Below are 15,015 nucleotides of genomic sequence, written 5' to 3'. Positions count from 1 at the left end.
AAAGAAATACACGTACGTTTACATACACAGAGAAAAATTCATTTTATTTCTCCAGTATATTTTTATTTTTATTATTTATTTTATTTATTTGAGACTGAGTCTTGCTCTGTCGCCCAGGCTGGAGTGCAGCAGCATGATCTCACCTCACTGCAACCTCTGCCTCCCAGGTTCAAGCGATTCTCGCGTCTCAGCCTCCTGAGTAGCTGGGATTACAGGTGTCACCACGCCTGGCTAATTTTTGTATTTTTAGTAGAGACAGTGTTTCACCATGTGGGCCAGGCTGGTCTCAAACTCCTGACCTCAAGTGATCCTCCTGCCTCGGCCTCCCAAAGTGCTGAGATTACAGGTGTGAGCCACCGCATCTGGTCTATTTCTCCATTATATTATAGTTACATCATTATATTGATTCTTTTTTTAAAAAAATGTGTGCCCTGCTAGATTATATAATCCATGTATAATTTCACTTCAGGATAATCAAAGGATCCTTAAAAATAGGTGGTGTTACGAAATGGAGGCATGTCTGCGGGGTTCAGTGCGGGGCTGGGTGGGCTGCCCACCTGTGGCCCCCGAGCTGGCAGCCAGCCTGTGCTGAGGGGCACTGTCAGTCAGTGGGAAACACACGCCGATTCTGAAGACTTAGTGTGGACAAAAAAATCTAGAATATCTCATTAATGTCTTTATATTGATTTCATATTGACTACACGTTGGGATGATCATATTTTTGATACACGAGATTAAATCTGATCTGCGGATCAGTTTATCATCCATGGATCTACAGAGCTGTCATCTGTTCACTGACTGATCATCTACCATCTCTCTATCTATCTACTGTCTATCAACTCTCCCTGATTATATTAAAAACCATGAGTTGAAGCAGATGCCTCTGCTTTCAGCCCCACTATTTGGCTGAGTCCTTTCCTGGCAGGGAGAAGCCCAGCATCTCTGTCTTCAGTGCATGATGCCCTGTGCACCTGCCCTCCTGGCCACCCTGACCAAAAACTGGACCCCGGCAGCCTAGGCCGGGTCCCTATCCCCAGCGAGGCAGAATGCTCTGCCCTGGGAAAAGGAGTACAGGAAAAGGCCGTTAGCACACTGGGCTCTGAACGCTCCCTGCCTGTCCCCACCCCTTGCTCTGGGCTCCCTAGAAGGCAGGGGGTTCCTACCCTTCTGCCTGCCATGAGTCAGGGCCACTGCAGCTCACGCTCCTCACCTGAGCCGCACATGGGTACAGGTTTGCTTGGTTTGTGCTAACGACTAGAAAAGACATTTTACCTCCCTCTCGCATAAACAGGATAGAGTAAAAAAAACATTTTCCTGGCGTTGAAACCATCTGAAAGCTACCAGCTGTGACTCCTCTCCAAAACCTGCTTTGCAGCCTATTTTCAGAGCCAAAATGATTGCTGATAGGAAACGGAGTGTTATTCTTGGGCTATGCTTGTGACCGCCCCCACCCCCCCACATTCCTCTGAATATGCGTTCCTCCTGGTACCCTGCTTTTGTACCTGCTGGGTCCGAGAGGGCACATCTGTCACTGTGGGCCCAGTGGAACTGGGGGCCGCCCCAGCAGCCATCCTTCCAGCAGAGGATGTGACGGGCAGCTGTCTTCACCATCCATCCCCTTGTGAGGCAGAGAGGAGACCTGTGGTGGAGTGGGGCTTAAACGTGCCAGTCCAGCCCCATGGCATGGGAGGTCACAGGCCAGTCTCCAGAGCTGTTCCTTGTCTCCCTTTAAGGCTCACAACCCTCTGGTCTCACCTGGCTTTGCAGAGGAGGAAGCCGGGCTTTAGAGGCCAAGCAAGCCATTCAGGGATGCAGAGCTGGAAGGTGGCAGAGCACCATGGAAACCAGAGTCCATCTGGTCCAGGGGTCTGCAGTGGGGAATCCTGGGGGCCGCATTTGTGTCAAATCAGAGGACAGGTGTGAGGCTGGCCCCAGACGCCCCCTCCCTCCCTGACACAGCTCCTCATGCGGAGTGTGGTGGACAACCAAAAACAGTGGTGAAGAGAGAGCTCGGGGTGAAAGGAAAAGCACAAACTCCAGGAGGCAGAGGTGGCAGCTCTGTGTGAGGCCTGGTGGCTCTGGGGCCGTACGTGCTCAGCACGCCTCCCCAGAGCTCACAGGTGGGGTCTGCAGTGGGCCCAGGCTGACCAGCTCCACCAGGAAGGAGGAGCTCCCACTGTGGGGCGCTGATGCCCCTGCCCTCCTGCCCACGGCCGTTCCTGCTGGCTCCCCAGTTTCCCGGGGCAGGGCCTTGGGGCCCAGCGTGGCCTCTGGGGAGAGTCTGATGAGGACAGCGAGTGCCTGCTGTGACACCTGGTGGCCGCCGCTCTGCAAGGAGCTCCTCTGTGAAGCCTGTTCCGCCTGATGGTCTGGCAGGAGTTGGAGGTCCCATCCACATTCATGAGGGTGCTTTGGAATAAAGCCAGGTTTATCAAGTCCACATGAAACCTGTTTATTTCTAAGCACATATGCATTATAAAGCAATGACAAAACACACAGTTTTAGGAGAAAAACTCATTAATGCGTTCAATCTGGCCTCCTCTTCCCCTCCGTCTGGGAGCTGGGCGGCCTCTTTCGGGCAGGGCCTCGCTGGACTTGCCGAGCTCGGATCCCGAAACCCAGGCCCTGCAATGTCTGCGCCAGGTGCCTCTGGCTGGGAGAAATGCACAGAATCACCAGTAACTTCGCGTCACCTCCTTTAAAAAAGAAAAACAACATGCAAGCCGGAAAGAAATGTGGCATCTGGAAGTGCCAACGTGCCGGCAACCAGGGCCCGAGAGGGGCAGCTGCAGAGAGTGGCCACGTCTGGCAGGCTCCTGGGATGCGGGGTCTGGGGGGGTGAGCAGCCGGTCACTAGCACCCCTCGCCCGGGTCCGGGAGGGTCAGCAGCCGGTCACTAGCACCCCTCACCCGGGGAAGCTGCAGGCCTTCTCACACTCCTGTGTCCCGGGAATTGGGAGGGAGGCATGAAGTCAGCCCTACAGCGAGTCTGCACATGAACCTGCGGTGCGCTCGGCCCCCTGGGACTGCTTTTTCCAGAGCTCCCTCATGCCCACACCTGCTGCTCACGGCCCTGCGGCTCCCTCGGGCCGCACTGGGGCAGGGGCTGTGTGCCCGGGACTTCTCCTCCTGGGGAAATTCTGTCTCTTCCTTTTCTTCAGGACCCGTAGCAAGGGTTAAGCGGGACAGATGGAAACCAAAACCAACGGAGAAGGCAGGGAGAGCTAAGGGGAGGAAAAGTGCAGACCCCAGAGGCTAAGGCTGGGGCTCCCTGAGGGAACCGCTGGCTCTCGGGCACTGTGTGCCCTGTGGTGCCGCCCCTCAGATCACGGTGGGCTGTGCACCCAGCCTAGGTTGCCCCGTCTCTCGGATGGGGCTGCAAGCTTTGGAATCCAAGAGTACCAGGTGGTCTCTGTCTTAGAGGTAGAATCCAAAAATATGATTCTGTGAACAGCCCCGTTATTCACCGTGTGGAGGAAGCCAGTTTGCCATGAGAGGGGGAAATACCCCACAATGAGAGACAGGGAGAGTGTCTGGAACATTCTGGCCTCCCCGAGTCCCGAGCACCAGCGGCCCCTCCACCTCCCAGGGTGACCCTCCCAGGAAGGACGAGCCCCCACTGTGGTGGCCACGTGCCCCTGCTGTCCTGTGGTGGCCATTTCTCAGGACAGGGCCTACAGGGCCCAGGGCCACCTCTGGGGGACTCTGCCTGCACCCTCAGTCAGGAAGCCCAGCCCTGGCAGAGGCCACCCTGCAGCAGCAAAGCTTCCTTGGGTCCTCCCTTTCAACCGGTCTGGAGTCTGAATTGGGGGAGGCGGCACTAACTGAGCTTCCCTGCAAACTGCAAAGCCCAGATCCAGCCACAGCTGGATGACTCTGCAGAGACCACCTGTGCCCCACCTGGCACTGATGCTAAATCTGCTGCATCCAGGCTTCTGGCATCTGCGCCCAAAAGACCCAAGGAACTTACAGCCTAAGCAGGTCCATACAGCTGAAGGGACCCACGCCACACACAGCCTAGAGAGCCCTCAGCTGCACTGGTGGATCCCCTGGTGAAGACAGGGGCCAGGGCTGCCACCCTTGAGAAAAACTGAGCCCGACCAGGAGGCAAGTCACACACAGACCTAACAAGCAAGCAACCTGGCCGAGGTGAGACAGCGCAGGAGAATGACCACTGTGCTGTGGGAGTGCCAGCTAGCCACAGCGAGGGCACAGGAGGTGCAGGGGGTACATGGGTGGCCCTCGAGGATGTGCAGGCCGGACGTGTGTGCATGTGTCCTGGGGCACGTGGTGCCCCATCCTGGGGGATTTGGGGGAAAACAGTTACCGAGGCAGTCCTGAAGGAGGTGGGTGAGCTTGCTATTCCGGTATGGGACGTGGCCGCGGTGCTCCGACAAAGCCCCCAGGACGTCTGCCAGGGCCGCAAGGCTGCGGTTGATGCACGCTGTCTCCCTCAGGGCCGACCCGGTCACCCCGGACACACCTGGGACAGGACAGGGACCGCCACGCACCATCACCATTTGCACCAAGAAAGAAGGCAGGAAAAGCAAAACCAGCTCCTTGGGAGGAGCGGCTTTCAGGCAGGTAGAGGGGAGGCCATGGACGGGACAGGCATTAGAGCGAGGGACAGGCATTAGAGCGAGAGTCTTTCATGGCTCTGCTCACAGCTCAAAGTGAGCTCCTGCTGGGAACTCAGGTTTTCTCTTCCCAGAGGGCCAGTGTGAGGAACACGACTCTCGGGTTGCCGGGGTAAGAGAACCAATCCCTGAGAATGTAATGGGGGTTTGGAACTCATCTGTGGAGGGGGAAATGCCCGGCCCGCCCAGAGCTTCCCGGGCTGCCTGGCTGTACATCCAGCTCCATCAGATCATAGGCTTCTGCAGCGTCTACCCCCCAGGGAAATGCCTGCCCCTGCTCACCAATGCACTCGCTGCCCGCCAAGTCCACCAGCTGCAGCCGGGCCTGCACATGCTCCGCACGCCCTGCGGGGTCCCCGGGAACTGGCTGTAGAGCTGAGGCCCCTTGAGAAGTTCTGCGGCTCCTTCCTGCCCTTCCTGCCTCTGTTTGTTCCCTGGGGAGGGTAGCACTGCAGGCTTGGTCTGCTGCAAGGGGAGCGACGAGGAGGAAAACATTTGCATGAAGCCATCCAGGAGGAAAACATTTGCATGAAGCCATGAGGCTGTGCTTCACCTCGGTCACGGCTGAGAAGCTTCTGAACTGCACCCTCCCGCCCACACCTCCCACCCAGTAAGAAGTGGGATTTCAGCAGAGGTCCAGGGGATAGTGGCTTCACAGGGGGAAAACACAGCAAGTTAGAAAGCAGCTTTCTTCACTGTGGAACGTTGAACTAATGCCTCATTGGCCCAAAGGAAATCAAATAATGCTTCTTAGAAAGACTTGATAATGACGTTAATTAAAATCCCACTCAGAAAATCTATGAGCCCTTTTAGAAATAAATTCTACAATCTGTTTGATAATCTTCCACACAAATCCTAACAAAAGGGCTCTTCATTTTAATGCAAATGTCTTTGCAGTGTGTTATTCCTACACAAACTTCTTAGGGTTTTTTAAAAAGCAAGATAACATTTACTCACTGTGTAAAACATAGAAAGTACATACAATTTTTTTTTAAGGACATGAAATCCAGTCTTATTCCCACCACCAAGGGCAGCCATGCCTCCCCTGTTTTTGGTAGAGATTGTTGGTGCTCCCTAAACATCAGGCACCTGTGCCTTGCCAGCCCCCTGCGGGTACAAGGCCCTGTGCCCAGCTGTGGCCTGCTCTGGGCTGCCAGGGGCTACTGTCAGCACGTCCCTGTCACCTCTCCTTCTGTTGCCCGAGCAACCTTGGAGGTCACTTGTTTCAAGTGCCACGGTAGCAAGACGGATGGGGAACGTTCAGCCACACTGGCCCTCGATACGAGTGAGAAATGGCCTTTCCCGTGTCAACCCACTGAGACCAGGTTTCAATGGGACTGCGGTCTCATGTTCCGGCCCCAGACCCGTGGCTCTCCAGGTGTGGTCCCCGGAGCCGTGCTCTTGCAGAAACACACATTTGGGGTCCAGTCCCAGCCCTGCTGAACCTAAGCATGGGTGGTGTCTGCTATTTGTTCCCACAACCCGCTGCAGGGGATTGGATGCAGCTCAGGTTTGAGAGCTGCAGCCCAGGCTTCACAGGCCTTTGTGTTCTTTCTGATACATTACGTAACTGGAATCATTTTATCTACTGCATAGTTTGTAATTTTGGTTTTAAACTGAAACTACACTCATTGTTTCTTCCATGACAAATGCATGTACTCCAAAATGTATTGTGCCCTGCTTTTCTCTCTGCATTATATTTTATTTAGCAGAGTGTTTTCCTCCCTCCCATTCTCACTTTTTCTTCTCAGCCTGTGATCCCAGTGGCCTTTTCAGTTTGGGATGCAGATAGTGAAAAAGTGTGGCTGGTATTCCCATGCTGGGTCCCATGAAAGGCCTTGGATACTGCAGGCACGCTGATTTTTCTTCTTCTTCTTTTTTTGACAGAGTTTTTGCTCTGTTGCCCAGGCTGGAGTGCAATGGCACAATCTCGGCTCACTGCAACCTCTGCCTCCTGGGTTCAAGTGATTCTCCTGCCTCAGCCTCCTGAGTCACTGGGATTACAGGTGTGTACCACCATGCTCAGCTAATTTTTGTATTTTTAGTAGAGACAGGGTTTCACCATGTTGGCCAGGCTGGTCTCGAACTCTTGACCTCAGGTGATCCACCCACCTCAGTCTCCCAAAGTGCTGGAATTACAGGCGTGAGCCACTACGCCCAGCCTGATTTTTTTTTTTTTCTCCTTAACTGGGTTTTTCTATTACTTGCCACTGACCAAGCACAAATGGTGACTTACCAGTACTATCAGAGCAGGCGGCTGTTGTCAGAGTCACCGTAATTATCAGGTGGGACCTGGAGGAATCCGCATGCACTAGGGTGGGGTGCTTTGCTCTGAGCTGCAGACCTCCACGAACGAGCTCCATCAGTTTTGAGGCGCTGTTGACAGCCCTACAGACAAGGCAAGCAGTGGGGAACACAGCGCGGGCGGCCCCCCTTACCCAAGGCGACTTCCAAGCCTCCTCGGCTCCTCTCACATGAGCCACACATGCCAATGGGGGACTAAAGCCAGTCCTGGGCACAACAAAACATGGTAAAGCAAACTTTTTCCTTTCGAGGCCTAACCAACCTATAGCATCTCTAATCGCTAACCCTGAAATAATGGACTGCTTCCGAACAAAATCAGAGGTTGCTAACCTTTTCAACATCAACTATTCCTTTATTTATTAGAGCCTCCAGGGACCATGTTTTAAAAGTATTTTGTGTATCAAATCTGATTTATGAAATAAAGGTTTAACCCACTTCCCCATGTTAGTGGATGAGACATGACTGCTAATCAGAGCTCTTAATCAGCAGGAGATAACATTTCCATCACAGCTGTCAGTCAAAGGCTCACATTTCAGGTGACTTTGTGTGACCGTATCAGGGTTGCATGGATGATTTCCTTCAGCTCTCTGAAATATTCGGCGTGGCTGGCGGGCCCTTCCCTTGCTGCCTCCGGGGCCCAGGATGGGCAGCCTCTCCGGGCCCTCACTCGTGGGGAGGGTTCCCTCTGTCACCTCCCAGCTGCACCCCCACTGGGGCAAACCCAGCACATGCATGTGGATTTGAAAATAGGGAACTTTGAGGAAAATACTTAATATGGGGGATCCTCACTTTTACAAGAGGATTCATTATGTATTCTATGAAATACTGATATTTACAAATGTGGATAAGTTCATCTCTCCTAGCCTGAGTGGGGTGGGCAAGTTCTTTCACCTCTGCAAGCCTGCTTCCTCATCTGTGAGATGGGATGGCGCCCGTCCAAGGTGCTCTTATGAAGATTTTTTCAAAGCTATGTTTATTTGTTTATTTTAATTTTGATTGTAAAAATATTTTACTTTTATCTAGAACAGCTTTAAGATATTAATAACATATGAAAATGGTATATGTTTAAAGTATACACCTTGATATTTTGATATGTGAATACATTGTGAAATGATCACCCATTCCAGCTAATTAACAAATATATCATCCCGACATAGCCACCTTTAAAGAAAGATCATTCTTACAGCAAATTGACAGTTGTGCAACACATACGAAGCATGAAAACACACAAGGAACCATTCAGTGACAAGGAGCACTGATTGGGCCACCACAGCCGATTCTCCTTGGGATCCTTGGGCATGGGGAGCTTGTTTAGAGACGTCCAGCCTCCTGACCACGGGGCAGGTGCCGTTCTCACTCAGAGGCCAGCAGCACAGGGCAGGTGCAGTACTCACTCAGAGGCCAGCAGCGCAACCTCTGTTCGTCCATCCTTGGCTGTCATCACCTCACGCTTGACCCCCGACACTGCTGCAACAGTGTCTTTGGCCAGAAGGTCAAAAATGTCATTATTGTAAACCTCCACTATGGAGACTTCAACCTTTGGGCTTCTTGAGGGATTTTCCGAAATGAGCCTGCGGGAAAACACACATGAGAAACTTACAGAAAGTCTCACAGAGTGATTTTCAGTGTAAGCCAATCACAGCTCCCGACGCCCTAGAGGATGCTCAGTAAGACTGCAGGGGTCCGAGCAGAGGGCTGCACGTTACTCACCCCAAGATCACTCGGGGAAAGGGGGTGTGCCATTTAGGTTGTAGGGTGAATCCGTGTCTTGGGAGCAGTTATTTTATCAGAGTTATATTTAAACCAACAGCTTTGCAACCAGAACACTGAGGATTCTAAATACACAGGGCAAAGAAGCCTGAATATCACATGGCTGTGGTCTAGAAATTGCCATACCCCACTGATCGATCACCGCAGACACCCAAGGCAAGGTGCAAGGATGTTCGGGTCTCTGGCACTTCTCCAGTGATGGGGTTTGCTTATTTTAAAACTTTTCCACTTCAGGGAAGCTTGAGTCCAGAGTTCTTTATTCCAGTTCCACTTATGCCTTCCAACTGCAACTTTCCTGCAAGCAAGACCCATCAAACCAACTCTGGCTCTTTAAAAAACAGCTGCACAGGTGGGCGCGGTGGCTCACGCCTGTAATCCCAGCACTTCAGGAGGCCGAGGTGGGTGGATCATGAGTCAAGAGATCGAGACTATCATGGCCAACCTGGTGAAACCCCATCTCTGCTAAAAATACAAAACTTAGCTGGGCGTGGTGGTGGGTGCCTGTAGTCCCAACTACTTGGGAGGCTGAGGCAGGAGAATCGCTTGAACCTGGGAGGTGCAGGTTGCAGTGAGCTGAGATCGTGCCACTGCACTCCAGCCTGGTGACAAAGCGAGACTCCGTCTCAAAAAACAAAAGCAGCTGCATATCTTAGTTTGCTCCATGTTTTAAAGAACTATGTGCTGACTGTAGGAATGTTTTTAAATAAAGATACTACAGAGAGAGAGAGAGAAAACTGTAATCCCACAACAAGAAAAAGGTTGAGTCTAACCCTGGATTCCCTCCCTTCCTCTCTCCTCCCTCTGGCTTTCTGGTTTGTCTCTGACAAAACTCCCCTTCCAACCTTGTCACCAAATAACAAAGGCCTCTTTCTGTCTGCTGGAGGTGGCTGCCTCTCTACCACGTGCAAGGTGATGTCAATCCGATGGTGAGCATTGTGTTTTCTCGCTCTGCCGCCCAGGCTGGAGTGCAGTGGCCGGATCTCAGCTCACTGCTAGCTCCGCCTCCCAGGTTCACACCATTCTCCTGTCTCAGCCTCCCGAGTAGCTGGGACTACAGGCGCCCGCCTCCTCGCCCGGCTAGTTGTTTTTTTTTTTTTTTTGTATTTTCTATTAAAGACGGGGTTTCACCGTATTAGCCAGGATGGTCTCGATCTCCTGACCTCGTGATCTGCCCGTCTCGGCCTCCCAAAGTGCTGGGATTACAGGCTGAGCCACCGCGCCCGGCCTGTGCTTTTCTTGTTCCTAAGGCTATTCTGAGAACCGGGCAGGAAGCCCCGAGTGACAGGGTGCTTGCTATCTGTACTCAAGGTAAAATCCAGCCGCGATGTTTCCCACCCAGGCGCTGCCAGGCTGAGTTTTTCATCCAGATCTAGAGGAGTTTTGTCTTCTAATGATAAACAGTAAAGAAAATGATGAAGACTAAAATGAAAGAGAAAGTAAGTAAAACTCTTAAGGTAAAAATCATTATTGACAAAGCATCAAGATTTGGATTAGATAGGTTCAGCACTGGGGTTAGGTGAGAACACTCTAAGAAGAGTGTGTGCAACAGTGAAAAATGAAGTTAGCTACAGATTTCATTTTACTTTATACTTATTTATTTTTTTGAGACAGAATCTTGCTCTGTCACCCAGGCTGAAATGCAGTGGCACATTCTTGGCTCACTGCAACCTCTGCCACCCAGGTTCAATTGATTCTCCTGCCTCAACCTCCTGGGTAGCTGAGATTACAGGTGCCCGCCACCATGCCCGGCTAGTTTTTGTATTTTAAGTAGAGATGGGGTTTCACCATGTTGGCCAGTCTGGTCTCGAACTCCTGGCCTCAGGTGATCCACCCGCCTAAGCCTCCCAAAGTTATGGGATTACAGGTGTGAGCCACTGTGCCCAGCCTAGAGTTTTTACATTCTCCTCCTCTCCACACGTTAGGCAAAAATGCACCACAGAGCCAGAAACTTAACCTCCACACTTGGGCCCATCCTTTATGTGACAGTTTGTTCTTTGAGTGTCGCAAAACCTAAATCAGAAATTTCTCAATTACATAATACCGAGGAGTTAATTTGAGAGATTTCCCACAAGTAATTATTGGGCTGTTGACTAGATTCTAGGGACAATGGTGAAAACCACAAGCTTCAGTCTTAGCCTTTAAGCAGCAAAGTGTTGAGGAGACACACAGGTAAAGGACTCCAGGTCCTGCGATGAATGGGTGTGATTCAAATGCATGCAGCTTCCCTGACTCTCTGGGGCGGGGAGGGGCGGGGCCATGCTTTGTCTCTGCCATCTTTTCCCGCCCATTTCCTACTGGGTCATAATCACCCGTTTCCACTCTAGACTTTTTAAAAGCAGAAAATTGATCACATGCATTTTTGGATCCCTTGTGCCTCTGACGGTGCCTAGCAGGTAGAGAAACGTAACACACTCCTGTTGATGACAGTGGAGACCAGTCGGGAAGGAGGCGGTGTCAACTACCAGGTTTAGAAGGAAGGGGAGGGGCGTGCAGAGCCAAGGAATCCAGGCAGTAGCATTATATTTACTTTAAAACAACAGGAAATGGCCTCTCCGGTGCCTTCAGCAATCTAAGAGTAGTGGTTTTCAGGGTCAAGGGTTCCTGTAAACTATCTCTGACGTCAGCACTGACGTCACTGTGGTTGTGTATCATTTTGGGCAGAGGGCCGTTTGCAACTTGAGTCATGAACACCCAAGCTCACCCCCAGCCCTGGCGCAGCGCACCCCTCTCTAGGTGTGGATGTGGTGAGGGAGGACACCGTTCGTGTCTGCTCGGATCCTCGTTTCTGCAAACGAGGAAAGTGAGGTATAGGGAGAGTAGGGCCTTGCCCGGGGCCACTCACTTGGAAGAGCAGAGATTCGGAGACTCAGACTGAGGGATTCCAGTGCCGCAAATCACTGTGCCCTGGAGGGAGACGCACAGCACCCGAGACTCAGAACAGCAAAACGCAAAAACCATTTTGGAAAGGAGGTGACTGAAACGCTTGCCAGTAATGCGATGAGCCCATTGGTAACACTGATCATTCGGTTTCTGGAGAGGCCCAGCCGACTGGCCATTGTCCTGATGGATCTTCCCCAACATTTTTAGGCAGCGAACAGCCCTTCCCAGCGCTCCCTCAGTGCAGTTCCCGCCCCGGCAGCGCTGCTCCCGCTCCCCCCCCCCAACCCCACCCCCCGCAGCGCCGCTCCCGCCCCCTCTGCAGCCCTTTGCCATCTTGGATATGCTTCAGTAGGTAAATTCCAGAGCCAAAGGGAAATGCAGCCCTGGAATGTATGACACCTGCTCTCACTGGCTGTGCATCCTGCCTCTCTAAGCCCAGCTGAGGGTGGAAATGGCCTTGGAAGCAAGCACACAGCTCAGGCTGGGAACACTAGCAAGCCCACCTCCCGGACGTGCTGCCTGGCCACATCGCCTCCTTCCACCAGGGTGTCCCCTCTCACAGGTGAGAAGGAGCTCATCTGTTGGGAGGGCGGTCTGGAAACCCCCACCATTCTCTCCCGCTTTCTACCTCAGTTCCCCAGTGCTCTTGCCTGAACCTTTGTTTCTGGAACTTAAAGAGTTTGCTTAGCAGAAGGAAAAATGACTGGTCGAATATTTAATGACATACACCACCCATGTAAGCTCAAACTCCTGACCTCGTGATCCCCCTGCCTCGGCCTCCCAAAGTGCTGGTGTGTCCGGAATTGGTGGGTTCTTGGTCTCACTGACTTAAAAAATGAAGCTGCGGACCCTAGCGGTGAGTGTTACAGTTCTTAAAGATGGTGTGTCTGGAGTTTGTTCCTTCTGACAGTTCGGACATGTTTGGCATTTCTTCCTTCTGGTGGGTGCGTGGTCTCACTGGCTTCAGGAGTGAAGCTGCAGACCTTCGCGGTGAGTGTGACAGCTCATAAAGGCAGCGTGGACACAAACAGTGAGCAGCAGCAAGATATATTGTAAAGAACAAAAGAATAAAGCTTCCACAGTGTGGAAAGGGACCTGAGCGGGTTGCCACGTGGCCATAGGCGATAGTCTCACTGCTTGGCGGTACTCTGTATTTAGCTAACCTAGTGCAGACTTGGAGAACTTTTCTGTCTAGCATTCTGTGTCTAGCTAAAGGATTGTAAATGCACCAATCAGCACCCTGTGTCTAGCTTAGGGCTTGTAAATACACCAATCAGTACTCTGTGTCTAGCTTAGGGCTTGTAAATACACCAATCAGTACTCTGTATCTAGCTCAAGGTTTGTAAATACACGAATCAGTACTCTGTATCTAGCTAACCTAGTGGGGACTTTGAGAACTTTTTTGTCTAGCACTCTGTGTCTAGCTACAGGATTGTAAATGCACCAATCAGCACTCTGTGTCTAGCTACAGGATTGTAAACGCACCAATCAGCACTCTGTCAAAATGGACCCATCAGTTCTCTGTAAAATGGACCAATCAGCAGGATGTGGGTGGGGTCAGATAAGGGAATAAAAGCAGGCTGCTGGAGCCAGTAGTGGCAACCCACTCGGGTCCCCTTCCACACTGTGCAAGCTTTGTTCTTTTGCTCTTTATAATAAATCTTGTTGCTGCTCACTCTTTGGGTCCATTCTGCCTTTATGAGCTGTAACACTCACCGGGAAGGTCTGCAGTTTCACTCCTGAAGCCAGTGAGACCACGAACCCACCGGTAAGAACAAACAACTCCAGATGCGCTGCCTTTAAGAGCTGTAACACCCACCGTGAAGGTCTGCAGCTTCACTCCTGACAGCAAGACCACGAACCCACCAGAAGGAAGAAACTGCAGACACATCTGAAGGAACAAACTCTGGACATACCATCTTTAAGAACTGTAACACCACGAGGGTCCACGGCTTCCTTCTTGAAGTCAGCGAGACCAAGAACCCACCAATTCTGGACACACTGGGAATACAGGTGTGAGCCACCGCACCCAGCTGCTGAAACGACTTTTTACTATTTTTTTTTCTAGGACTAATTTTGTTGGTGAAATCATGACACGGGCAGTGGGTCTCTTTCGAGAATGTGCTAAAGGGTCGGGAACATCTTCACAGGCCATGTTGGCTGGACTCCTGAAGAGAAGCGGATGCATACACTCCTGATGGCGGCAGGAGGAAGGGCGATGGAAGAATGGGAGGTTTCCCTCTGTGTTTCCCATTCCAGGACAGAAAACCTCCATCCCCCACCATCCCCCACCTCCACCCCTACCTAAGGAACCCTCTAACTCGGGATCTCTTTCAAGAAGTTTTGTCTTAGCCAGGCACGGTGACTCATGCCTATAATCCCAGCACTTTGGGAGGCCGAGGCGAGTGGATCACCTAAGGTCAGGAGTTTGAGACCAGCATGGCCAACATGACGAAACCCCATCTCTACTAAAAATACAAAAATTAGCTGGGCATGGTGGGGCACACCTGTGATCCCAGCTACTGGGGAGGCTGAGGAGGGAGAATCGCTTGAACCCAGGAGGCAGAGGTTGTAGTGAGCCGAGATCGCACCACTGCACTCCAGTCTGGGTGACAAAGCAAGACCTTGTCTCTAAAAAAATTAAAGACTCAAAAAAGTTTTGTCTTAATGATAGACTCTGAACATAATTTCATCACAGGAATTGGTAGCAATAATGCCCAGAAGTATGGAAGCGCTTGGTAGTGTTGAATGTATCTGATGAGGTTATGGGATTTGACCACCTTCTTCAAGTGGTAATAATTTTTGCTGTGTGATAACTAAGGTGCTGACTGCCTGGCTTCCCTGCCGTATTTCTCTGCCCCACTCATCACCATCAGTGGTACCTGAAGAGCTCCTCAGTTGCTCTAGGGATAATTCCTAAGTCACTCTGTGGGTCAAGCGGCAGCACAGGGCCGTCGTCCGAATGGGGTCCCAACATGGTATAGCTCTTCCCGCTGCCCGTCTGTCCATACGCCATAACACAAACATTGTACCTAAAATTCAGAGCAGATTCAGTCCAGCAAAACACACGTAGGGCTGGTGCCAAGAAGATTCCAGGAAAAATTTTCACTTGTCTGAGAAACTAAATTTCATTCCCTATTCCCGTTACTCCATTTCTTATAAATTACGTTTTCATTTAACCACAACTATTTTTTTTGCATAATCCATCCTGATTGCTATCTTGTTGTACGATATTGGATTAAATGGTATTTGCACTGACACACACACAGCGTGGGTTCACCTATCCCTGTTTCTCCTGGGCATTTCCAGCTCCCCGTTCTCCAGCTCAGCATTCACACAGGGATTCTGCCCTTAGCAAGGCCTTCCTAAATCCACACACCTTCACTGTAACTACCTTTTTTTTTTTTTTTTTTTTTTTTTTTTT

At 51.3% G+C, this 15,015-nt stretch overlaps 1 protein-coding gene across 20 annotated transcripts in view; it reads right to left on the bottom strand.

The window, feature by feature from the left end:
* The window catches only part of KIF25 (kinesin family member 25), a 67,237-nt gene that overhangs the window by 4,690 nt on the left and 47,532 nt on the right, over positions 1-15,015 (bottom strand). For 9 of the 20 annotated variants that reach the window (XM_026447750.1, XM_026447751.1, XM_023223567.2 and 6 more), the window contains 5 exons: positions 14,474-14,623; positions 8,336-8,512; positions 6,874-7,025; positions 4,920-5,102; positions 2,719-4,483 (listed from right to left, as the gene is read on the bottom strand). In XM_026447750.1, coding sequence (XP_026303535.1) covers positions 4,125-4,483; positions 4,920-5,102; positions 6,874-7,025; positions 8,336-8,512; positions 14,474-14,623 — 1,021 coding nt within the window. In that variant the 3' untranslated portion in view covers positions 2,719-4,124. Of the gene's footprint in view, positions 1-1,502; positions 1,640-1,755; positions 2,410-2,431; positions 2,697-2,717; positions 4,484-4,919; positions 5,103-6,873; positions 7,026-8,335; positions 8,513-14,473; positions 14,624-15,015 lie in introns of those variants that run through there. The other 11 variants (XR_002733980.2, XR_002733983.2, XR_002733984.3 and 8 more) reach the window with 6 other exon arrangements.

This window comes from Piliocolobus tephrosceles, chromosome 5 (assembly GCF_002776525.5).
Source record: "Piliocolobus tephrosceles isolate RC106 chromosome 5, ASM277652v3, whole genome shotgun sequence".
Taxonomy (NCBI): Eukaryota; Metazoa; Chordata; class Mammalia; order Primates; family Cercopithecidae; genus Piliocolobus; species Piliocolobus tephrosceles.
This window is presented reverse-complemented; position numbering and strand designations above follow the sequence as displayed.